The sequence below is a fragment of the Dasypus novemcinctus genome, chromosome 4 (genome assembly GCF_030445035.2).
Source record: "Dasypus novemcinctus isolate mDasNov1 chromosome 4, mDasNov1.1.hap2, whole genome shotgun sequence".
Classification (NCBI taxonomy): Eukaryota; Metazoa; Chordata; class Mammalia; order Cingulata; family Dasypodidae; genus Dasypus; species Dasypus novemcinctus.
This window is the reverse complement of record NC_080676.1, coordinates 7593465-7618904: the sequence shown is the minus strand read 5'-3', so window position 1 is coordinate 7618904 and position 25440 is coordinate 7593465. Positions and strand designations below refer to the sequence as shown.

The window sequence follows — 25440 nt, the reverse complement described above, 5'->3', positions numbered from 1 at the left end:
TTTTGGTTACTATTTGCATGGGATATCTTTTTCCAACCTTTAGTTTCAGCCAGTTTGTATCCCTGGGTCTAAGGTGAGTTTCTTGTAAGCAGTATATGGATGGTCATGTTTTAAAATCCATTCTGTCAGCCTGTATCTTTTGATTGGGGAGTTTAATCCATTTACAGTCAATGATATCACTGTAGATGCATTATTTACTTCCACCATTTTATTCTTTGGTTTTCATATGTCCTATCATGTTTTTGTTTCTCTTCTTACTCTTTTGGTTATCCTTTCTCTATTCTTTCTTCTATACTCTCCTCCAGGCCACTTTCTCCTATCTTTTTATTTCAGGTTCTAAGGCTTCCTTTAATATTTCCTGCAAAGGTGGATTCTTTTTTGCAAACTCTCTTAGTTTTGGTTTGTTTGTGAATATTTCATACTCATCTTCATATTTTAAGGACAATTTTGCTGGAGAAAGAATTCTAGGCTGACAGTTTTTTTCTTTCTGTATCCTAATTGTATCATAACACTGTCTTCCCTCCTCCATGGTTTCTGAAGAGAAACTAAGTCTTACTGGGTTTGTATATGATGGTTTGCTTCTCCCTTGCTGCTCTGAGAATTTTCTCTTTATCTTGACATTTGACATTCTGAGTAGTATGTGTCTTGGAGTAGGTCTATTCAGATTTATTCTGATTGGGATATGGTGAGGTTCTTGGACATTTAAGTTCATTTCTTTCATGAAAGTTGAGAAATTTTCTGCTATTATTTCCTCAAATACTCTTTCCCCCTTTTCTCTTCTCTTCTGGAACTCCCATGACATGTATATTGTTGCATTTTGTATTGTCATTCAACTGTTTGAGCCCCCGCTCTCCATTTTTTCCATTCTTTTCTCTTCAATTTTAGCTGTTCTGTCTTTGGTATCACTTATTCTTTCTTTCATCATTTTGAGTCTGCTGTTGTATGCTTTGAATGTGTTTTTTTTTTTTTAAAGAGTCATTTATTTATTTATTTATTTTTTAAAAGATTCATTTATTTTCTTCCCTTCCCTTCCTCCCACTCTCCTGTTTTTTGCTGTGTTGTCTTCCCTTCTCATTTTCTCTCCTCCAGGATTCACCAGGATTCGATCCTGGAGACCTCTGATGGGTAGAGAGGTTCCCTCTCAATTGCGCCACCTCAGTTTCTAGTTTCTCCTGTGCTTTACCTTGACTCTCCCCTTGTCTCTCTTTAATGCGTCGTTATCTTGTTGTGTGACTCACTTGTGCAGGGCATTAGCTAACCATGCAGGCATGCTTTCTCTTCTTTTTCACCAGGGGGCCCCACAGATTTAACCCAGGTTCTCCCATATGGTAGGCGGAAGCTCTATCACTTGAGCCACATCCGCTTCCCTCTGATGTGTTTTTGCTCTTACCTATTGTGTCTTTCATTCCCATGAGCTCTGTTACTTTTCTGTTTCAGATTTTAAAATCTTTTTTTTTTTTTAAGATTTATTTTATTTATTTATCCCCAACCCCTCGTTGTTTGCATTTGCTGTGTTTGTTGTGTGCTGGTCTTTTCTTTTTATGAGGCATGTGAGAAGGAGACACCAAGATACCTCTGCTCCCTGCTTTATTGTGTCTCTCATTGTGTTTCGTTACCGTGAGTCTTGGTTGCGTCACCTTACTGCATCATCTTGTCACATCAGCTCGCCGCACCAGCCTGTCGTATCAGCTTGCTGTCTTGTGCCTCTTCTCTAGGAGGCAATGGGAACCAAACCCAGACCTCCCATGTGGTAGGCAGGAGCTCAGTTGCTTGAGGCACATCCGCTTTCCTCATTGTCTTTTTTTTTTTTTTTTTTTTTTAAAGATTTATTTATTTATTTAATTCTCCCCCCTCCCCTGGTTGTCTGTTCTTGGTGTCTATTTGCTGCGTCTTGTTTCTTTGTCCGCTTCTGTTGTCGTCAGCGGCACGGGAAGTGTGGGCGGCGCCATTCCTGGGCAGGCTGCTCTCTCTTTTCACGCTGGGCGGCTTTCCTCATGGGCGCACTCCTTGCGCGTGGGGCTTTCCCACGTGGGGGACACCCCTGCGTGGCAGGGCACTCCTTGCGCGCATCAGCACTGCGCATGGGCCAGCTCCACACGGGTCAAGGAGGCCCGGGGCTTGAACCGCGGACCTCCCATATGGTAGACGGACGCCCTAACCACTGGACCAAAGTCCGTTTCCCCCTCATTGTCTTCTTGATGTCATTTATCTCTTTAGCCATTTTGTCTTTCAACTAATTAATTTGATTTTGGAAATTTTGTGCATCTTGCTAATTAGTTCTCTCAAATCCTGGATCTCTTCTGGGCTTTTAGGCTGTGTCCCTCTCTCTCCCGTTTCCTGGGAAGGTGTATCCCTGGAGCCCCTTTTTCTGTAGATGCAGGCTCAGAGGCCTGAGAATTGTAAAGTGTCTTTAGTGTGGGGCGGGTCCCAGCAGCAGCAGCAACCGGTGGTTTAAAATCACAGTTCTGTAGTCATGATTCCCCTCCTTTATCTCTTTCTCCTCTAAGTGGTGTCCAGCCTTTGCCTGGTATCCTAAACCCTAGAAGATCTTTTTCCAGGCTGTTTCAGCCTGTCCTCCAGCTATTCCTGGGGGAGCAGACCTATTGTATCTTCATTTTATAGAACAGTCCTAGCATAAGATCCATTGGTCATATCACAATGCATTTTTTAAAGATGTATTTTATTTATTTTATTTTTGTTTATTTATCTCCCCCTTCCCTAGATGGTTTGCTCATCTGTTCTTTCCTTGTTTGCGCACCTTCTCCAGGAGGCACTGGGAACTGAACCCGGGACCTCCCACATGAGAGGAGAATGCAGCAACCTAAGTCACATACCCTCCCTGTGAGCTCTGGCCTCTTCTGGCTTGTGTCATCTGCTTGTTGCAGCAGGGGCGGAGTCTGGCTCGTTGCAGCAGGAGGCAGCATCTAAGCTTATTGTGGGTTCTTTTTTAGGAGGCACCTGCACAGAACCTGGGGCCTCCCATGTGGTAGGCAGTGCCCAAGGGGTTGAGCCTCATCTTTTTATCACATGCATATTTTTAATTCCAAGAATCAGTTTGTGAAGGATTAACCTGAGCAACACTTTTAAAGGTGTTTTCTGCCTGAGCCAGCTTAAGTCATATGAGATATGTATGTTAATAAAGGAGGAAGTATAGGGAATTTGAAATAGTTTCATGGGGGGGAGGATTGGAGTGTAAGAGGGCAGAAGGGGATGGAGGGTACATTTTGGGGGACATTTTAGAGAGTACATCAGAAGCAAGGGCAGAAATGTGAGAATTAGTGGAGTAGAGTAGAACTGTCAAGCATGTTTTCTTACCTCTGTAGTCATTATCTGAATTATTGCACTTGCCATGATATGGATGTAGTCATTAATGAACTGTATTCCACTCTGCAAAACTGAAGTATTTGTTCCCATCCATTTGTTCAGTGTATTTGATGGGCAGTCTCTATTTTATAGTAAACATTGGGCAATACAATACAAATCGATGCCATGAAAAATTACAAATCTTATAAAAGATGCAATATTTCATGAAGTAATTAAAAACGATACTGAAGAAATACTTGAAGTACAGGGGAAGACAGTCAAGTTAAGAGTTCTGACAGCCGGAAAACAGACTTGGCCCAGTGGTTAGGGCATCCGTCTACCACATGGGAGGTCCACGGTTCAAACCCCGGGCCACCTTGACCCATGTGGAGCTGGCCCATGCGCAGTGCTGATGCACGCAAGAAGTGCGGAGCCATGCAAGGGTGTCCCCTGCGTAGGGGAGCCCCACGCGCAAGGAGTGCGCCCGGAAGGAGAGCGGCCCAGCGCGAAAGAAAGTGCAGCCTGCCCAGGAATGACGCCACCCACACTTCCCGTGCCGCTGACAACAACAGAAGCGGACAAAGAAACAAGACGCAGCAAATAGACACAGAGAACAGACAACGGGGGGGGGGGGGGGGGGTGTAAATAAATAAATAAATAAATCTTAAAAAAAAAAAAAAAGAGTTCTGACAGCCTAGTCCAGTTACCAGTTCAAGTAGAGAACATTCACAAGGATATGGCATACCAGAGTTCTCCAAAAAAACTGATTTGACTGTTAAAAGATTAAGGGAATCTCTTAGGAAAATACGAGGTCCTCAGTATTGTATATGATTCCATTATATAAATGTATTACAGTTTATTCATTGTTTTCTACATTGCATCGCATTCACAACTTATGAGATTTAATATCTCTGCATGTTTATGAAACATTTATACCTGTATTATGTTTATTTCATGTCCATTTTTAAGTTGTGTTGTGTTTTTTCTTATTGGTTTGTAAAAGTTTTTGATGTTTTGGGAGTACTAATCCTTTCTCATTAATATGTGTTAAAATGTATTCTTCCAGTACATGGCTTATCACAGTGTTCAGATTTCTTCGATTATGTTGTTGTAATATATGTATATACACATATATACACACACACACACAGAGCATATCAAGTCCAACATAACAGTTGCACGAAATAATGCTGGTCTGTGTATTCCTGTTGGGTATATACCTCGAACCAGAAGTGGTGAGTCAATAGGTGTTATGTATGTAATAAGTTTAAATAGATACTGCCAAACAATTTTTCAAAGCAGTTATATCAATTTTCATTTCCACTATTTTGCTTTAAGAGTTTAATTTCTCTACATCTTTGTTTACACTTGCCATTTCAGTCCATTAAAATCTGTTTAAATTTGCCATTCTCCTTTTCATTAAATCTTTGAATGTCATCTATTGTATGTTTTATTCTTTGGGATTCTCTTTAGTTCTTAAGGTATTCTTGCTCTTTACTCATTTTCAGGCTGCTCTTAATTCTTGAAACATATTAAGTTTACTTGTTTTGTACTATGTGACTATTAGTTCTAGTATCTGCAGTTTTTCAGGCCTGGTTCTGCTCTCTGTGCTTTCTTCAGGTTCTTGCAATCTGAAAATGAGAATTTCTTCTAGTTTTGAATTTCTGAGGAGTTAGGTATGAAATGGAGAGTGTAGGGATCATAGAATAACTTTGATATGTTAAGGAGTTTGGACTTTGGTTTAGACCTGTGCTATTTAATTCAGTAGCCACTAGTCATATGTATATATTTAATTGTATATGTAAACTAAAATTAAAATATTCAGTTCTTCATACTAGTCACATATCAAGTTCCTAAGAGGTTTCTGTGGCTAGTGGCTGTGGTATTGAACAGCCCAGAATAGACTATTTCCACCTTTACAGGAAGTTCTGTAGGACAGCAGTACCATGGACAGTTAAGACATTTGTATTGTGCTGAGAAAAAAGTGTCTGCCTGTCACTCTCCTTTTAAAGACATTACTTTTGAAGCCAAATGAAGGTTAATTTTTAGATGGATGGTACAGGATGTAGGGAGACCAGATAAGAAGCTGTTTAAGAGAGATATAAAGAATCTTTGAACTAGGAGTGTATTACTGGAGATGGAGCGAGCGTGACTGATTGACAGATCATTAGGCTATATAATATCATCGGTCTCTTATTGTTGTAAGTGAAGTAGGCGATCAAGGGGGGACTGATGTGACTTCCCAGAGGCTCCCTAGAATCCTAGCTTGTGTGCTTGGATGCAGGATAAAAAGGTGAAAATACTGGAGAAAATGCATTTGGAACACTATTAAGTTTAGGTTTAAAAAGCTTGAGTTTGAGATGCCTCATAGAAAAGGGAGGTGACAAATTAAATTGGAAAATATTGCAACGTGGCTCTCTGGCCAGTATGGAGAATTTTCTAACAATTATTGTTGTTCAGAGTAGTATTTGGAGAGATAATGAGTTTCTCATGTCTTTGGTATATGGTCATATATATGGTGGGAAATTGCTGTCTGGATTATGAGAGGATTCAGGTTGTCTTAGTTTGCTCAAGCTGCAATAACACATACCTACACTGGTTACCTTAAACAGTAGGAATTTATTGGCTCACAATTGTGGAGGCTAGATGTCCAAAATCAAGGGGTCAGTAAAGTTACGCTTTCTCCTGTGTTTGTAGTGTTTTGGTCATGGCAGGCTTCCATCACATGGCGATTGCTCTCTCTCACCTTTCTTTCTTTTGGCTTCTAGTGACTGTGCCCTACATTTTTTCTGCTAAGTCCTCCAGTTACATGGATTAAGGCCCTGATTAAGTTTGGCCAAATCTAAACAGGATCTTCAAAGATAGTATTCACAAATTAGTCCCCACCTTAACTAATAATGTCTTTAAAGATCCTGTTTATAAATAAGTTAACGCTCACAGGACCAGGAGTTGGGACCTCAACGTGGTATTGGGGACATGACTCAATCCCCAACGCAGGTGCTGTTAGATAAGCTTTTATCTCTGTGCCTGGATTTTCTGATGATCAGCCTGCGTAATGCTCTAGCCCATGTTTCATTGATTAAAATTCCCATCTGTGCTTCTCTATACATGTTTGTAAAATTGAGCAGCGTTGTCAATGTATGGTTTCATTCATTCATAGTATAGATTTCTTACCAGTGACCAACATGCAATTCTTTTCTTAATACAGACTAATTTGAACAGACACAGTTTTTTGGTAACTTTTTAAAGAAAGTTGTTCACTGGGAAATGCATGTGATAAACTACCTAAAGGTAACTTTAGTTAAATATAAGTAAACTTTAGTTAAATATTAATTTACTCTGTGAGAGTGTATAGTGAAAGATGACTTGCAAATTATCAGAAATCTTAGCAAATTTTACATGGATATATTATATTTAGTTAATAGGGAAATTTACTGGAATATAAATTGTAAAGGAGATATTATAAGAAAAAGTGATTTTTTTCAGCACAAATAAAAAATTGCTTCTATTTTCTAATCTCCCTTTTAGGATGTGTTTAGCTTTCAAGTTTCTCCTAATATGAATCCTATCAAAATAAATGAATTGGCAATTCAAAAACGTTTGACTATTCACGGGAAAGAAGATGAAGTTAGCCCCTATGACTATGTGTTGCAAGTCAGTGGAAGAGTAGAATATGTGTTTGGTGATCATCCACTAATTCAGTTCAAGGTATGTGTATTAACTATCATTTACCAGAAAAGTGTGTGTGTATGTATGTGTTGTTGTTTTCTTTTTAAAGATTTATTTTTATTTATTTCGCCCCCACCCTTCCCCAATTGTCTGTTCTCTGTGTCCATTCGCTGTGTGGTTTTCCTGTGTGGTCTTCTGTGACGGCTTCTATCCTCATCAGCAGCACTGGGAATCTCTTTTTGTTGCGTCATCTTGCTGCATCAGCTCTCCATATGTATGGCGCCACTCCTGGGCAGGCTAAACTTTCTTTTGCCCTGAGTGGCTCTCCCTACGGGATGCACTCCTTGTGCGTGGGGCTCGCCTATGTGGGGAACACCCCTGTGTGGCAGGGCACTCTTTGTGTGCATCAGCACTGCGCATGGGCCACCTGCACATGGGTCAAGGAGGCCCGGGGTTTGAACCATGGACCTCCCATGTGGTAGGCGGACACCCTATCCATTGGGCCAAGTCTGCTTCCCTGTATGTGTGTTTTTAACAATTTTTATTTCTGATCATAAAAATGTGTGCCTGAGGTAGAATATCTGGAACCTACAGAAAATTATACAGAATTCAATAATATCCATATTTATTCTGTTCCAGAGATAACCATTTTTAACATTTTGACATATTTTTATCATTTTTCTTTGCAGTTATACATATTTTGGCTTAATGATTATGTTATATTTGTGTGTATAGATATGTGTGTGTGTGTTTCTACCTATCTGAACATGTACTGACTTTTTTATTTTTAATGTTATAATTACTTTTCTATAACATTATAAATTTTAAACACAGTTTATAATAGTTGCCTATTTCAACACATAAACATAATGATTTAGATATGAAATATTCTAGGGGAGTACAATATAAAAATTTCTGATTAGAGATAATCACTCACTGAATTATATAAAAATTTATTTGTTATTATTAGTCAGAAAATATAATACTGGAAATTTTCTTTGGGAATTAGAAAACCTTTCAGATGCAGTCTGTGATATTTATATGTTTAATTCTCCCTTTTCTCCCTTCCATATGTGGTAGGAATTTTGTAAGCTTCAGGTCTGACCATCTTCAAAAGCTTTCTTTAATCTTTGAGATATTTATTTCCATTTAATCATGAATCCTTTGAGTGTATGCATTATACACAGCATTGAACTGCCTTGAATTCCTCTTTTTTTCTTTTAGTAAAATTGAGTTTAAATAAGGTACCTTCAGTGTAATATATCCCCCACCCCTACTCTACACACACATACACACACACATACTATGCTATTAAAAATAGGTTCCTGACTTTCCCTTCAAGGAACTTGATCTAATTTTTGAAATTACATTTGAAGATAAAAAATGGTGATTATATAAGAAATCATAGGTAAGTGATAAGTTAGAAGTAAATAGTAACAAGGTTTTAGAAAAATATATGATCACTCTTATTTGTGATTTTTAAGCAAGGAGCGATAACAGGTATGTCAAATATAAAAGTCTGTTTCCACATAAGGAAACAATATTAGCAGATAACAAGGGATTTTATACTGTTTTTTTTCAGATTTCTGTTGTGGCTCTTAATTTTGGGGTTTAATGGGTAAAAGGTCTAATAGCAGTTATAACGTCTGTGCACAGCTTTGTGAACAGGAGCATTTCTGATAGTAAGTGCTTGAACTATCGCCCATGAGAGGAAGAAGGAGGATGAAAAGTGCTTGGTGGGCAGCGTAGAATTATTGGCTGCTCCCCTTCGTGTTCTGCCACCATTTAAATAACTTCCTGCTGTGGGCCGTTGACCATGAGGTGCAGCGGTGCTCAGAGATGTATTCACCAAGTGCAATGAATGTCTCATGATGACGGAGGAGGTTGTGGTTATGGGAGGAGTGGGGGGGGGTAGGGGGTATATGGGGACCTCATTTTTTTTAATGTAACATTAAAAATAAATTAATTTTTAAAAAGATGAACATAAAAAAGTAATAAAATATCTGCACACCGAAGAAAAAAAACACTTCCTGCTCCTTTTCTTTAATACTTTGTTTACCTTAATTAGGGGATTTTTTTTTCCTGACCAACAAGTAGCATTTGTTATTACAAAGAAAAATAGAGGCATGTATGTTTATATTTTTGTTCAGGGTCATATGGAAGAGGAAATAGGCAATGGAGGCAAAGAATGTGAGGAGAATGGAATGATATATTACTTATTTCGTATAGAAAAGTTATTTATCATGCTATCATCTAACTTCTCCTGAGAAACCATTCTGGAAATGTTTTGATATTTGATGAAAAATGTATTTTTAATGGATCAGGATTGAATATAGTATATTGAATCACTTTTTATGTCTTCATGGAAATTTATTCTTCCAAGAAACATTGGGTTCCTATTAACGTTTGTTAGGAATCTTGAATAGTGTGACTAATCACCCCTTTTCTTATATAACTCAATGAAATTGGTCTGGTTTACTGGGAAAAAAACAGCATCAAGGTGGGGTGGCCAGTAGGTTTTGCCTGGAGGGAGAGTTTTGGTTGCTGGAGTCCTGTGGACGGTATCAGGGCCACTTCCAGGGTCCGTGGGAAAGTGTAAGCCTGCCACTTCAGGACATTAGGGCACGGCCACATGTATGCGGCACATTTGCTTTTCCTGGTTCTTTGTCCAAAGTGTGACTTTGGTGTCAAACACAGGTAGATTTTGCTAGGTCTTAAAGGCGCTAGATGTGTATGTAACTTAACTCTTCTGAGCTTCAGTTCTTTAATCTGTTAAATGGGGAATAATCTCTCTTGTAGAGTGACAATGAAAATTAGATATGGCATATAAGAAATGTCTGACTGCGTTCTTAGGTACTTAGCTTTCAATTAATGGTAGCTATTTTATGTGCTATAATTTTAGTTTCTCATTCTTAATATCAAGGTATCTCTTACATAAGATATCCTTTCGCTTTTGATGTAGTATTCAGCATAGATTTATTCTTCTATTGATTTCATGTTTGCTTGAAGATCTATATCTAAAGTGTGATCAATACTTTTTTTTCTTGCCGCTGTAGTATATCCAAAATTGTGTAATGAACAGGACTCTGCCACATTTTACACTTGTGGAATGCTGCAAGATTAAGAAGATGTATGAACAGGAAATGATTGCCATAGAGGCTGCCATAAATCGAAATTCATCTAACTTTCCTCTTCCTTTACCACCAAAGAAAACACGAGTTATTTCTGTAAGTTTCATGGGTGAACCTTTGGTGACCCCACAAAGCATGTGATTGTTAGGTTGTATGCTTTAGCCTCATGCATGTTTTCTTTCTTCACTTCTCCTTTTCTTAAGAACAATTCATATTTGCCAAAAATCTATCACCATTATTTAAAATTGATCTTTCTGGTCTATTCTTTTTCTGTACTCAAGTTATTTATATTTTTGGTGTTCTTTTGTAGCCATAGAAAAATGCCAACATATTAGAGATTCTTTCAGATTAGGTTTAAAACATGGGACTTGAATAAGCAGTTACTGACTAGCATAGAAAAGTTAGATGTGTAGAATTAATTGATTTACAGATACATTTCATTTCTATCAGGTTAACCTGGGTAGCTTTTTGGTCTAATTTTCCTTTCTTATTATTGAATCCTCCAGACTTTAAATTTATCAAAGCTGCCATTTTTTTTTTTTCTGATTGGAATATTCTGTGTTCATGTTTTTTGGAAGAGTGTCTTAACATTTTTAATTAGTTCTTCATACTTAGCAAATTTTATGTTTAACTGCTCCTTGATGATAAAGATGATATATTTACATTAATTTAAATGGTCACCTCTTAATTTATCTAAAGCTTTTAATATTATTCATTTGTGCTGTTTATTTTAGTGATATCTCTTGTCAGTAGTAGAATGCTGCCTGTTTGGCCAGGAAAACTGTTAGTGGTAATAATATTTAATATATGTAATTTTAAGTTTTTTCAGAGAACTGTGGTTTTTTTAGCATTTTGCCAGTAAGACGTCATGAGAACTAATAAGACAATGTCATTGCTAGCATAGAATATTTATTTATTTCATTAAAATACTCTATTTTATTGTTTTGCAGCATGTTTGGGAAAATAATCACCCATTCCAAATTGTCTTGGTTAAGGGAAATAAACTTAATACAGAAGAGACTGTAAAAGTGAGTATTTGCTAAGATTTGATTTCCACTGGCTCCATTCTTTGAATAACTTACTTATATGTTCAGTAATGCCACATAAGAATTAATTTTACCCATATTGATCTATTACATGAGAGCATGTAGCAATCTGTCATAGGACTATTGAGAATTTTTAGAAATGTATTCTTTGAAGAGTTAGAGATCCATTTGAAAGATTGACATCATTTTTCCATTTATGTAGAAGAAATTGCTTTAGATTAGAAATTCAGCAAGCAAAATTTAAGGCAAACTATGGGTCACATGTTTCTATGCAAGCTTACCCTCCTCTCTCAGCCTTTTTATTTTTATATTTTTAACTTGCTGAGCACAGGGAAAATGTAATACCATTTCCTGGAAGAAAATACATGACTACATTATAGACCACTAGTTGTTAACACATGGATATTTATTGCACAATCCCACACAGTTAAATAAAGTTCTCTCAAGGCATTTTGTCTCAAAGTGTAAAGCATGTATCCTATTTTGTTTGGCAAGAAATTGTGATAGTTTTATGGTCCAATAAAGAGATTCAGTCAGTTTGACTTGTTTGCTGGTATGATGATATATCTAGAAGCACCTTGCCAAAAATTACTAATGACTTGCTTTTATACATGTACCTCATTGGGCAGCTGCTATTAAAATAAGGGGTTTTGTCTAAATTTCTCAGCTAGATTTTTCTTTTTAATGAATGTGCTTATGGCCAGTTAGCCTCTGCTTTCTTTCTCCATGGTAATTCCTTTTTTTCTCTTTAAATTTAAATTTTCCTTTTTAATTTTTTTCAATTGCTAAAGTATAAAATGGTGGTTATAACAACTAAAAAAGTTCCGCACATGATTAATGAAAAAGTTCTAATCTCTCCTCCCCATCTCATTTCTACCATAAAGAATCAAGCTCAAAACAAGTCTTGTGAGTGTTCTTCATGTTTATACAAATATATATGGACTGGTTGATTTATAGGCAAAAAAAGATGATACATAAATTATTCTACAACTTATTTACTTTGTAATATATCTTGGACAGCCCTCTTAGTACTTTTTCAATAGAGTAGCTTGGTCATTTCAATCTTAAAGGCAGAAATCACATATTAGCTAATCGGTCCTCAAATTGTATATAGTATATTATATATACTATATGTGTGTGTATATATATATATATATATATATATAGTGATTTGTAGGTATAATTGTGTAATTTACATACCAATGAATAAGAATTTCTACTTGTTCTTCCAACTTTAAAGTTATTATATTTGTCTTCTGTTGATAATTTCCTCAGTTCTTTAAATTATTTGTACTTCATTTTTCTCCACAGCCCTTTGTTATTCAGTTTCTTTCTCAAAAAGATCAAAAAAGTCTTCACTATATGCTTTCTTTTTCTCTTGAGTACTGTACGTCATTCCTTTCCAGTGGTCAAAAAATCTAAAGTCATTTAACAATTACCATCATCTATTTAAAGCTGAATTGCTTCTATTGTTTATGGTCATATGTTCATCAGGACAAGAGACACAATGTCATGTACTCTCTAACGTCTCTCACCTCCCTACCTCCATCCCATCTAACCCCACTTAACTCTCTGTTCTTTCTCTCTTTCTCTCTTTTACTTTTTCATTTTTCCCCCAATAGAAATGTAAGTTGAAATTGAGTAATATACAGTTATGATATTGATATGACTTCTGTAGATATACTTCATTCTTTTAATGGTGTCATATGTTAGTAGATCGAGTGCAATGTTCAAGAGAAGTCTGCAAAAGGATAGTTTTATGTCAGTCTTTCACAGCTTTTTTCTTTCCTTAATATATTGGTTAGGACCTCCAGTACAATACAATGTTAGATAGAAAACACACTTAGTTTGTTCTGAATATTAAAGGAAAGTTTTCAGACTTTTACTTTTTTAAGATTTATTCCCCCCCCCCGTCCCCCTGCCACCCCATTGTCTGGTGTTTGTGTCCATTCACTGTGTGATCCTGGGACCTTCCGGAGTGGGAGAGAGGCAATTACTCTCTTGCGCCACCTCAGCTCCCTGTTCTGCTACGTCTTCTTATTTTCTTTCCTGTGTCTCTTGTTGCATCATCTTGCTGTGCCAGCTTTCCGCTTCGGTCGGCACTCCTGTATGGGGCAGCATTCCCACACAGGGTGGCATTCCCTTGTGGGCCAGCTCACTGCACTGACCAGCTTGCCCTCACCAGGAGGCCCTGGGCGTTGAACCCTGGACCTCCTGTATGGTAGACGGCAGCCCAACTGCTTGAGCCACATCTGTTTCCCCAGTCTTTTACTTTTACATACGATATTAACTGTGGGTTTTTTATAAATACCCTTTATTAGATTTAGGAAGCTCCCTTCTGTTCCTAGTTTACTGGGAGTTTTCTACTGAAAGAGAGTGTATTTTGTCAAATGCTTTTTGTGCGTTTATTGAGCAAATCATGTTTTTAAATTTTTTGCCTGTTAACCTTCCCCTAACCTTTCGCCTCCCCTCTTTTCAGAATGAGTTTGTTTAGGATTAGTATTTCTTCCTTCAATTTATTCTTAGCCATCTGGGTCTGGAGATTTCTTTATGGGAAGATTAATTAGAAATTTAATTTTTTAAATGGATATAGAAGTATTCAGGTTTTCTCTTTATTTTTGTGTTTGTTTTGGTAGTTTTGGTCCATCTAAGAATTTGTCGCTTATGTTTAAATACTTAAACACTTATTTTGTTTAAATATATTGTTTAATTTTGCTTTAAATAGAATTAAGTTTATTGGCATAAAATTCAGAAGAGCCCCTTCTCTTAGTTTTCTATTGCTTAACAAATTACCACATATATAGCCACTTAAATTAATTTATTAGTGTTAGTTCATTTCTGCAAATCAGAAGTCTGGGCAAGACATGGCTGATGAACTCCAGGTGGTGGTTGGACTGCGTTCCTTTTTGGAGGCCCAGAGGAGAAATCTGCTCCCAAACTGATTCAAGTTGTTGGCAATTGTAATTGTAGGATTGAGGGCCATGTTTCCTTTTTGGCTCTTGGCTGGGAGTTCCTCTCAGTTTCTAGAGGCTGCTTTCAGGTCATGGCTCTGTCTATCTTCAGATCCAACAATGGAGAATTTCTCAAGTCAAATTTTTTTCTTGCTTTCATTCCCCTTGCAGGAAGAGACCAGTCCCTAAAGGCTTAGCTAATTTGATTAGTTCAAGCCTCAGACAGTAATCTCCCTTAAAGTCTGTGGTGTCATATAATAAAATCTGATAATGGGAGTGAAATCCTTTATTTCAGTCTCAGAAATCATAGAGTCTGCATACCCACGGGTGGAAATCTTTAGAATCATATTAGAATTCTGCCTATGACACCCCTTGTCAACCTTGTGATGTCTGAAGGATCTGTGGTGATGCCTCTCTTTTATTCCTGGTAATTACTGTGTCTTCTCTTTTTTGGTTCTTTATCATTCTGTCAGTTTTGTTTTTGTTTTTAATCTTTCTTTTGGTTCTTTATCAGAGTTTTATCAATTTTATTGATCTTCACAAAGAAATAGCTGTTGGGTTAGTCTTTTCTCCATTTTCTGTTTAATTTACATTTGTTTTTTATTCTTTCTTTTTACTTAATTGATTTATTTGTTTCTCTTCTAGCTTTTGCAGACAGAACCTAGTGATGCTAGTTTTTGGTTCTTTTCTAATATTAGTGTTAAAACTACACATTTCCATCTAAGCCCCATTGTGTCTATTTCCCACACATTTTGATTGTTTTTATTTTCATTCACTTCAAGATTGTTTCTAATTTCTTTGTGATTTCTTCTTTGCCCTGTGGTTTATTTAGAAATGAGTTGTTTAATTTTCAGATATTTGGGGATTTTCCTCATATCTGTCTGTTTCTGATTTCTAACATAATTTGGGGGGGTCAAAGAAAATTCATTGTGTGATTTTCATCTTTTTTAATGTGAGGATTTTTTTTTTTTTTTTTTTTTTAGGTACTAGGGACTGGGGATTGAACCTGGGACCGCTACCCAAAGTTATTTTTATGTTTGTTTTGCTTGTTGTTTGGTGTGGGTTTTTTGTTTGTTTGTTTGTTTTAAGATTTATTTTATTTATGTCTCCCTACACCCTTATTGTTTGCACTTGCTGTGTCTGTTTGTTATTTCTTTAGGAGGCACTGGGACCAAACCCAGGACCCCTGAAGTGGCAGGGAAATGCCTAATTGCTTGAGCCACTTCCATTCCCTGCTTTGTTGTATCTCTCATGATTTTTTTATGTCTCTGGTTGCGTCAGCTTGCTGCACCTGCCTGTTGCATCAACTCACTGTCTTCTTTATGAGGCACCAGAACTGAACCAGGAACCTCCCATGTGTTAAGCAGAAGCCCAATCACTTGAGCCACATCTGCTTCCCTACTTATGGTTTGTTTCCATTTTCTTTAGGAGGCACCAGGAACCAAACCCAGGACCTCTCATGTAGGAAGCAGGCATTTAGCAGCTTGAGCCATATCTTTTCCCATATGAGGATTTTATTAAGGTTCAGCATTTGGTGTGTCATGGTGAATGCTCCGTGTTCAGTAGAAAACAATGTGTATTCTTTTGTTGAGTGGACTGTTCTCTGTCTATTAGGTGACAGTGGTTGATAGAAGTTCTAGCTAGAGCAATTAGGCAAGAAAGAGAAATAGAAGGCATCTAAATAGGAAAGGCAAAAGTAAAACTTTCACTAGTTGCTGATTCTATATTTAGAAAATCATAAAGAATCCACAACAAAGCTACTAGAACTAATAGTCAAGTTCAGTAAAGTGACAGGATACAAGATTAATACCCAAAAATCAGTAGTATTGCTATACGAATGATCGATCTAAGGAGGAAGTCAGGCAAAAAAAATCTCATTCACAATATAGACTAAAAGAATCAAATATTTAGGAGTAAGCTTAACCAAAGATATAAAGAACTTGTATTAGGAAAACTATGAAACATGGCTAAAAGAAACCAAAGAAGATCTAAATAAATGGAAGGACATTCCGTTTTCATGGACAAGAAGACTAAATATTGTTAATATCCAATTCTATCAAATTTATCTACAGATTCAACATAATCCCTGTAAAACTTCCAACAACCTTCTTTACAGAATTGGAAAAGCCAATTATCAAATTTATTTGGAAGAGTAATAGATCCTGAATAGGAGCTGGTGTGGTGGGCAGGTGCAGCAAGCTGATGCAACAAGATGACACAACAAAAGACACAGAAAGAGGAAAGGCAGTGAAGATACTTCAAACCAGGGAACCGAAGTGGATGAGGTGATTGACGACCTCTCTTTCACATGGAAGGTCCTGGGTTTGGTTCCCAGTGCCTCCTAAAGAGAGGACTAGCAGACACAGAGAGCAGACAGTGACCACAAACAAGGTCGGGGGATAAATAAATAAATTTTAAAAAATAATTTTTTTCTTACAAAAATTTTTTTTTAAAAAAAGATACTTAGAGTATAGAAATGTCACATGAAAAATATAGGGAGTTCACATATGCCCTGTTCCCCACACCTCACACATTTTCCCACATTAACAACATCCTTCATTAGTGAGGTACATTCATTGCAATTGATGGACACATTTTGGAGCATTGCCACTAAGCATGGATTGAAGTTTACATTGTAGTTAACACACTTTTCCACCCAATTCTGTAGGTTATGGCAAGATTTATAATGACCTATATGTATCATTGTAATTTTCATTCAGAACAATTCCCAAAAATGCCCCTGTATTATAGCTGTTTTTCCCTCTCCCTCCCTTCAGAACCTCCATTGGCCACTGCTTCCATATCAATGATATAATTTCTTCCATTGCTAGAATTACAGTAAGTCCATAGCAGAGTACCAGTCTACTTTATTCTACAGTTCGTTCCCCCGTCCTGAGGATTCTGGAATGGTGATGTGCACTCCACCTCTAATTGAGAGGGGGCTGCAATCCCATGGGGCTGGTGGATGGGACTCTTGCTTGGAGTTGTAGATTCTTGGTTCCTTGGTGTGGTAGTTATCCATCATCACCTCCATGTTAGTTGTCCTGGGTAAGGCCAATGAACTGGAGAATAGATGTTGGAACTCCACTGAGATTCAGGACCAAGCTGGCTGGCACAGGGAGAGACCAAAGATTTAAGCCTCTTGGACACAGCATCTACCAATTCTAGTATTAATTATAGGTTCAAATAGAAGGACGGAAGAGTCATGTGTAGGGAAACCACAACTGAGTCCAACTCTGTCACTTCTGGGGAGCATAAGTTCCAAAGTAGTGCCCGCTGGCAAAGTACCAAACTCCAGAGCTATCTTTCCCAACTATAGAGTCTGGGTGTCTCCAGAGCCCTCAGGAGCCCTGCTGTTTGGGGTAGTATCTACTTTGGCAGTCAAAGAGATCCTGCTGAGACGTGCATAAGCGTAACCTCTGGAATGACCTCCTGACTCACTTCGATGTCTCATAGCCATATAAACTCACTTGTCTTTACCTTTTCCCCCTTTTGGTCAAGGTCTTTTTCTAGTTTCATTGCTACTTGGTGCATGGTAGTAATCCCTCAGTGCCGGGGAGGCTCATCACCAGGAGTCATGTCCCATGCTGGGGGGGAGGTAATGTAATTTTATGCCAAGTTCAGCTTAGAGAGAGACCACATTTGAGCAACAAGGAGGCTCTCAGGAGGCAATGCTTAGGCACCCTGTAATACTAGGCTCAGTTTCAGTTTCAAGAGTAAAGGTTCATATGCATAGTCATCAGTATCAGTGGACCATCCTCCTTCACTAGTCATTGTCCTGTACTTGGGGGATTCTTGCTGATCAATTAGAGAACGTGGCAGAGCTCCCCAGGATGAGAATTTGATATTCCTTCAGTTATTGTGTGAATGTCCACCTATCGTGACAATGCCCCATGAACAATTGAACACATTATATGCCTTTTAGGTATGTCCAGATGAACTTCCTCCCATGTATCACCCCTCTCTGACAAACTGCACCTATGTACCTCCCCTGCCACTGTTGTTAACCCTTCTGTGATACAAAACTTCTTCAGAAATAAAGCCAATAAAATATTCAAATATAATTAATAAAATGAAATAATAATGATAGTTTTAAAATAAAATAGAAAAAATTTAAAAAATAAAAATGGAAGAATAAAAATAATGGGAAAAGATTTAGGTTTTTTTTTTACATTTTCCCTTTCATAATTGTAAGATCTGTTGTCCTATATATACATAACATTGTCTTCTGTTTATTCCCCAGTATCTTACTTTTTTAGGTTATTTTTTTCATTTTGTCCTCAAAGAAGTTTTAGGTTACAGAAAAGTCCAGTACCAAATACAGGGGACTCCATATACCCAAAATCCTTCCCCCTTTCCCCCATCTCCTATTAATAATATTTCATATGTGAATGGTACGTTTGTTACAACTGATGTACAAATATTGAAACATAGCTACCAACTGTGGTAAATGGTTTACATTATGGTTTACGTTTTGGACTGTACACTTTTATAAACTTCGATGCAATTCAACATGGCCTGTATCCATCATAGCAATATCATGTAGAACGCTTCCATCTCTCCCCAAATGCCCACAGTTCCATCTAGTCTATATCTCCCTCCCCCTCCCATTGGGGCCCACAGCAACCACCAAGCTTCTCCTTAAAGGAAAAAATTGATAGTTACTTACAACGACCCTGAGGGCTTTACACCATGGTCTGCTCTCCCCTATTAGCTACTGCCCATGTTCTCCTCTATTTGAAATTATAGTGGGCCTCCCCAGGATGGGAGTCCGTCCACCTTGCCATTTATTATGTAAAAAAAAAAAAAGAAAGAAAAAAGATATGTTGACCAATAGAATAGAACTGAATGTTCATAAATAGATCTTCACATTTATGCAAGGTGATTTTTCACCCAGCTGGATCTTCAAGATCTTCAAGATCTTATGGAAGGCAGTGGTTTCTTAAACCTTGCATGAAAAGCACAAGTTACAAAAGGAAAAGTGGACAAGATTTCCTCAAACTTAAACACTTGTGCTTTAAGGACTTCGTCGAGAAAGTGAAAAGGCTGCGTTCACAATGGGAGAAAATATTTGGGAACCACATATCCGGTAAGGGTTTGATATCCATGTTATGGAAAGGGATCGTAGAATCCAATAATAAAAAGACAAGCCAATTAAAAAATTGGCCAAAGACTTGAATAGACATTTCTCCAAAGAAGAAATACAGATGGCCAAATAGCACATGAAAAAATATCCAACATCATTAACTATTAGGGAAATGCAGATCAAAAATGCACTGAGATGTCATTTCACACCTTGTAGAATGGCCATCATTCCAATAACAGAAAACTATAAGTGCTCTAGTATATATATATATATTTTTAAAGATTTTTAAAAATTTATTCCCCCCTGGTTATCTGCTCTCTGTGTCCATTTGCTGTGTGTACTTCTGTGTCCACTTGCCTTCATGTCAGTGGCACCAGGAATCTGTGTCTCTTTTTGTTGCGTCATCTTGCTGCATCAGCTTTCCGTGTGTGTGGCACCACTCCTGGGTAGGCTATACTTTTTTCACACAGGGTGGCTTTCCTTGAGGGGCGCACTCCTTGTGGGTGGGACTCCCCTAGTTGGGGACATCTCTGTGTGGTGCAGCACTTCTTGTGCGTATCAGCCCTGCTCATGGGCCAGCTCATCACACAGGTCAGGAGGCCCTGGGTGTGAACCCTGGACCCTCCATATGGCAAGCGGACACTCTTTATCAGTTGAGCCAAATCTGCTTCCCTCTAGTATATTTTTAATTTCATCTATCGTGCCTTTCATTCCCATAAGATTTGTTGTTTTACTTTGCATGCTTTCACATTCTTTATGCTCACCCAGTGTTTTTTATTTATCCTTATATTCTTTCATCTCTTTTGACTTATTTAGGAGATTTGTTTGAATGTGTCTGGTATTCTAAATTTTTCTCAAGTCCTGTATTTCCTCTGACTTTTTAATTTGTTCCTTTGGGCCATATCTTCCTGTTTTTTTGTATGGCTTGTAGTTTTTTCCCCTGATACGTGGGCTTCTAATTATCTTGATGAATTTACTCTGAAGTTCACTTTCTTTCCCTTGTCGAGGATTTTGTTTATTGGCTTTGTGTTAAGGCTCTACTTTGCCACTTAGTTCATCAGTATTTCCCAGCCAAACTTGCTGGAAACCAAAAATGAGCGCAGACCAGTTCCAAAGGGCCCTAGAGAGACAGTCAGGAAAGATACGAAAAATACTTTTCTCCACTCCTGGGGGGTACTTTCCTGGCCTGCCAAGCACATGGCACTCTTCAGCAAACTATTCCTTGCAGCCCTAAGAAGGCAGGGTATTTTTTCTGCCTGCTCTGATGGCAGAATCAGTGGTATAGCAGTACCTCTCTGGGTCAGGGTAAAGCAGCTAGACTCAGCTGTCTAAATTCTCCAGCCAAAAGTTGGATCAGTGCTGGGCCATATCCCCCGCTCATCTTGGAGAGAAGGTTTTCTGAGCCCTCCGGTCTGCTGTAGCCCACGAGGCGGAGACCAGACCTAAAGCAGCTTGCCCTCGGGTTGGGTGATGGGCCACTGCCCCCAAGGCTGAGGGAGTTACAGTCTCTCACAGTGGTTTCTCAGTGTCGTTGTCCCTAACTTCCCTGGATGCTGCACAGAATTTCCCTTGGTCTCCAGAGTCCCAGATTGGTTGTGTCAGGAAGTTTCTACCTGTCCACTAGTGTTTTTGGAAGAGGAATGAGCCATGCAGCTTACTATTCAGCCATCTTCCTGTAACTGAGCTAGATGCTTTTTGTAGTGTTGTTATCTTCCCAATATTAATTAAGTCTTCAGTCCATGAACACAAGTGTCTTTCAGTTTGTTTAGATCTTCTTTACTTGCTTTCAGTATTGTTTCATAGTTTTCATTGTACAAGTCTTGTGCTTCCTTGGTTAAGTTTTTCCTAAGATTTTGTTCTTTTTTTGATGCTATTAAAATGGAATTATTTTCTCAAATTTCCTTTTTGGATTACTTATTGTTAGTGTTTAGAAGAACAACTGATTTTTGAGTGTTGGGTTTTATATCTGTAACTTTGCTGAATTCATTTGTTTAGCTCTAACAGTTTCTTGTTATGGATTCCTTAGGGCTTTCTAGATAGAAGATTGAGTCATCTGCCAATAGAGGTAGTTTTACTTCTTCCTTCCCAATGTAAATGTCTTTTATTTATTTTTATTGCCTAATTGCTCTGTCTCAAACTTCTCCTACTCTGTTGAATTAAAGTGGTGAAAGCGGGCATCCCTTCCTTACTCCTGATCGTCTGGAAGCATCTTTCATTCTTTGACCACTGGGTATGATATTAGTGGTGGGGTTTTCTACATGGCTTTTGTCATGTTGAGGAAATTTCATTCTATTCCTAGTTTGGGTGTTTTCAACTTGAAAGGGTGTTGATTTTTTGTCAGCTGCTTTTTTCAGCTTTAATTGAGATGATTACTTTTTTCCCCCTTTATTCTGTTAATTTGGTATATTATGCTGTTTTTCATATTTTGACCCATCCTTGCATTCTTGGGATAAATCCCATGAGGTCATGGTGTGGAATCCTTTTAATATGCTGCTGGATTTGATTTGCTGGGAATTTCTTTTTTTGAAGGATTTTTGCATCTCTTCATGAAGGACATTTGTTTGTTTTCTGGTAGTGTCTTTGTCTGGCTTTGGATAAGTATAGTGAAGTCAGTGGAATAAGTATATGATAATGGTTTTTATACTTAATGTCTTTGTTTCTTTAGATAAGTTCATACTTTATAGTTCCTGGCATCTGTACCTATATGTGATTTAATATCTTCTTTACTTGGTAAGATATGTGATTTAATATCTTCTTTACTTGGTAAGATAAAAAGAGGTTAAACTCACTGTAGTTTTAAATGAACCAGTGTAATGTTTACGTACATTCTAATCATTCTGTGGATAAATAGGTTTTCTAAAGTTGGTGTGATTCTTCTCCCAGTATATATTTCTTCATTCTCTAAAACTGAGTTTTTTTCAGTGATGCAGTATTCATGATTCTGTATTTGTTTTTCCCATTACAGGTTCACGTTAGGGCTGGACTCTTTCATGGTACTGAGCTCCTTTGTAAAACTGTCGTAAGCTCAGAGATATCAGGAAAAAATGATCACATTTGGAATGAACCACTGGAATTTGATATTAATATTTGTGACCTGCCACGGATGGCTCGATTATGTTTTGCTGTTTATGCAGTTTTGGATAAAGTGAAAACAAAGAAGTCAACTAAAACTATTAATCCCTCTAAATATCAGACCATAAGAAAAGCTGGAAAAGTGGTAATGATACATTGACTTTTGAAAAATTTTAAGCATTAATAAAATTTTAAGACCCTTTGAAGTGAATTGGTTAATATTAATTAAATTATATCATAATTTTGGAGACTAGGCACTGATTTCAAGGAGACAATAAATCCATTTTTTGTTCTGTCATGAATTTCTCTTTTGTCAAATTATTTTTGTAAAGATTATGCTATAGGTTTTCTATTATAAATATGTTTTAGAAGATATAGATAAAAAAAGATTTAAAAAATTACAGGGTCATAGTCCTTTGAAATTTCATGGCCCAGATATGTTTGAGATTTCAGAATTTTGTGCAATTTATAAAAAGAATTGCTTGTACCTCATTTAACATACTTGTGGGGTTTGGGGCACAAATCTGCAATGAAATCCATCAGTATTTGGCAGTGAAATATGTGAATATTCACACTTCATATTTTCAGATATGATTTGCAGTAAAGTAAATTATGAACAAACTTAGTTGTCAGAGCTTCTTGAATTTTGAAATGATGGATAAAGGATACTGGACATGTTCTCATATTCTTTTCCCCATTTCATATTTTTATGGAAGTGTTTTTCATTTTCTTCAGAAAATTTGGAGGGAGCAGGATGAAAATAAGAATTTTATAAAACCTAGTTACTACATTTATGTATACACATTTCTACGCCTTTATTCTTTAACATGACAATGAAAGCATTTCCTCTGGTTATTATCAAAGATTTTTTTCTATGAATAAATTTTAATGACTAAAAAGTCACAAAAGGGTTACCTAATGTTCCTTAGTGTTTTTTCCCCTTCTTACCTAGAATTTTACTCAAAACATTTTACTATTTATAGTTTAATAAAAATGTTTTAGTACCTCCATAAAAGTTCTACCACCTTACTGCTTTCTTTTTAGAGATATAAATTCTATAATACCTAGAGACAGTGCCCATTTCTTCATTTAGATTTATAAAGGCAGAGAGCTCTTAAAACATAAAAACCTGATATATTACAAATTTTCTTGAATCATTAAAAGTTTCTCATTTTCAATGACTGTACAAAAATATTCTATTTTATAAATATCATATTTTGGGACATTAATTGGCTTTTAGGTTTTTCTGTAGATATTGTAAATATTTTGAACATTTCTCTATGTAAATCTTGTTCCCACTTTGGATAAGTTTCTTGGATTTCTAGAATTAGCCTTCCTGAAACAAAGTGCTTAAACATGTTTATACTAAATTCATTCTTAGCATATTTATCCAGTGGTATCTTTTTCAACAGCATTATCCTGTAGCATGGGTAAACACAATGATTTTTGACTTTAAAGGACAGCTGAGATCTGGAGATATAATGTTGCACAGCTGGTCTTCATTTCCTGGTAAGATTTACATCCTAATCCTTAGTGTTAAAGAGTAGTTTTTGTCATATGAACTACTGAATGTTTTTTTATTACTCATCATCCTTTCAATTCAGTAATGAATCATCATTTAGTATCTTTACTGTTTATCCTAAATGTTGTTTTCACAAATTTTAAATGTAATTTAAAAAGTGATTTATATCTGAATGCAGTTCTAAATATTTTGAGAAATTCTCCCAAGGAACAAAGTCTTTTTCATAACAACCTCTGTTAATTCTACTGCTACTTTTTTATTAGTAAAAGGAATATTCACTAATATGGGGAGAGTAATAAAAATATTCCTTAGTTGGCATTAGGCTGACATTTGAGGTACGTGGCGTACCTACTACATGTCCGTATTTCTCAAGGTATACAGAGTACCCCTATGAGGCAGGTAGTTTTATTACCCATTTTTCAGATGAGGAAATTGAAGTTCGGAGTGCAGAAGTAAGTTAGTCAATCTTAACACAATTGGTTCAGACCTAGGCTTTGAATGAAGTACCGGCCTAATTCTTTCCAATATGCCATACTGCTTTCCTTTGAATTATAACAGTGGTTTTCTGTTCTTTTTATTTCTTTCCCCTCCCCCCCAGTTGTCCGCTCTCTGTGTCCATTTGCTGTGTGTGCTTCTGTGTCTGCCTCTATTCTTGTCAGTGGCCCGGGAATCTGTGTCTCTTTTTGTTGTTCATCTTGCTGCATCAGCTCTCCGTGTGTGCGGCGCCACTCCTTGGCAGGCCGGGCTTTCTTTTGCACTGAGTGGCGCTCCCTACAGGGCCCACTCCTTGCATATGGAGCTCCCCTATGCAGGGGACACCCCTGCGTGGCAGGGCACTCCTTGTGCGCATCAGCACTGCGCATGGGCCAGCTGCACACGGGTCATGGAGGTCCTAGGTTTGAAACCGCAGACCTCCCATGTGGTAGGCAGATGCCCTATCCATTGAGCTAACTCTGCTTCCCTTCTTCTTTCTCCTTCAAAATCGATTATATTTTGTAAAATTGTGAACTTTTTGAGTATTTGAATAAATTATGTTGTAGATGATAAATATTTAAGAATGCTCATATATTAGCAGTTGCCCTCTTTGAAGTGTTTTTGGAAAATTATTTCTCTGCTGACACATTTACAGACTCTTCACATTCTAACATTTGTGAATGTGTATGTTCACCAATCACATCATTTCTGAAATACAGAAGGGATATGCATTGACATTTCTTATGAGAAATTATATCTTCACGGTAGAATAAAATTTATGCAGTTAAGTGCTAATACTTTTTAAAACGTCTTAATTTAGACTCATGCTCTTTTTAACATTGTTCAGAATCACCAAGCAACTTGCCTGGTATGGTTAGTGAACATTGGTTTTTGGTGGTATTAATTTGGCATACCATCAACCTGACTTCATATCTAAGAAATTGTCAGATGAGAAATAATAAAGGCAACTAGCTCTATATGTATTACCTCTAGAATTCTCATATTTATCCCAGAGAGGGCGAGTAGTAAATGAACTACAAATAACTCATTTCATCATTACAAAGTATATAATTACATTTATTGGTTTCTTTTTTTTTTAAATAAATTTTTTCTCTTTTAAGATTTATTTCTCTGCCCTTCCTCCCCTCCCCTCTCTCCCCCCTGTTGTCTGCTCTCTTGTGTCTAT

At 37.2% G+C, this 25440-nt stretch overlaps 1 protein-coding gene across 7 annotated transcripts in view; it reads left to right on the top strand.

Moving 5' to 3' along the window:
• The window catches only part of PIK3CB (phosphatidylinositol-4,5-bisphosphate 3-kinase catalytic subunit beta), a 203427-nt gene that overhangs the window by 108103 nt on the left and 69884 nt on the right, over positions 1 to 25440 (top strand). For all 7 annotated transcript variants that reach the window (XM_058295060.2, XM_071214544.1, XM_058295061.2 and 4 more), the window contains 5 exons: positions 6832 to 7011; positions 10029 to 10199; positions 11054 to 11131; positions 22152 to 22403; positions 23671 to 23767. In XM_058295060.2, the coding sequence (XP_058151043.1) occupies positions 6832 to 7011; positions 10029 to 10199; positions 11054 to 11131; positions 22152 to 22403; positions 23671 to 23767 (778 nt within the window). The remainder of the gene's footprint in view (positions 1 to 6831; positions 7012 to 10028; positions 10200 to 11053; positions 11132 to 22151; positions 22404 to 23670; positions 23768 to 25440) is intronic.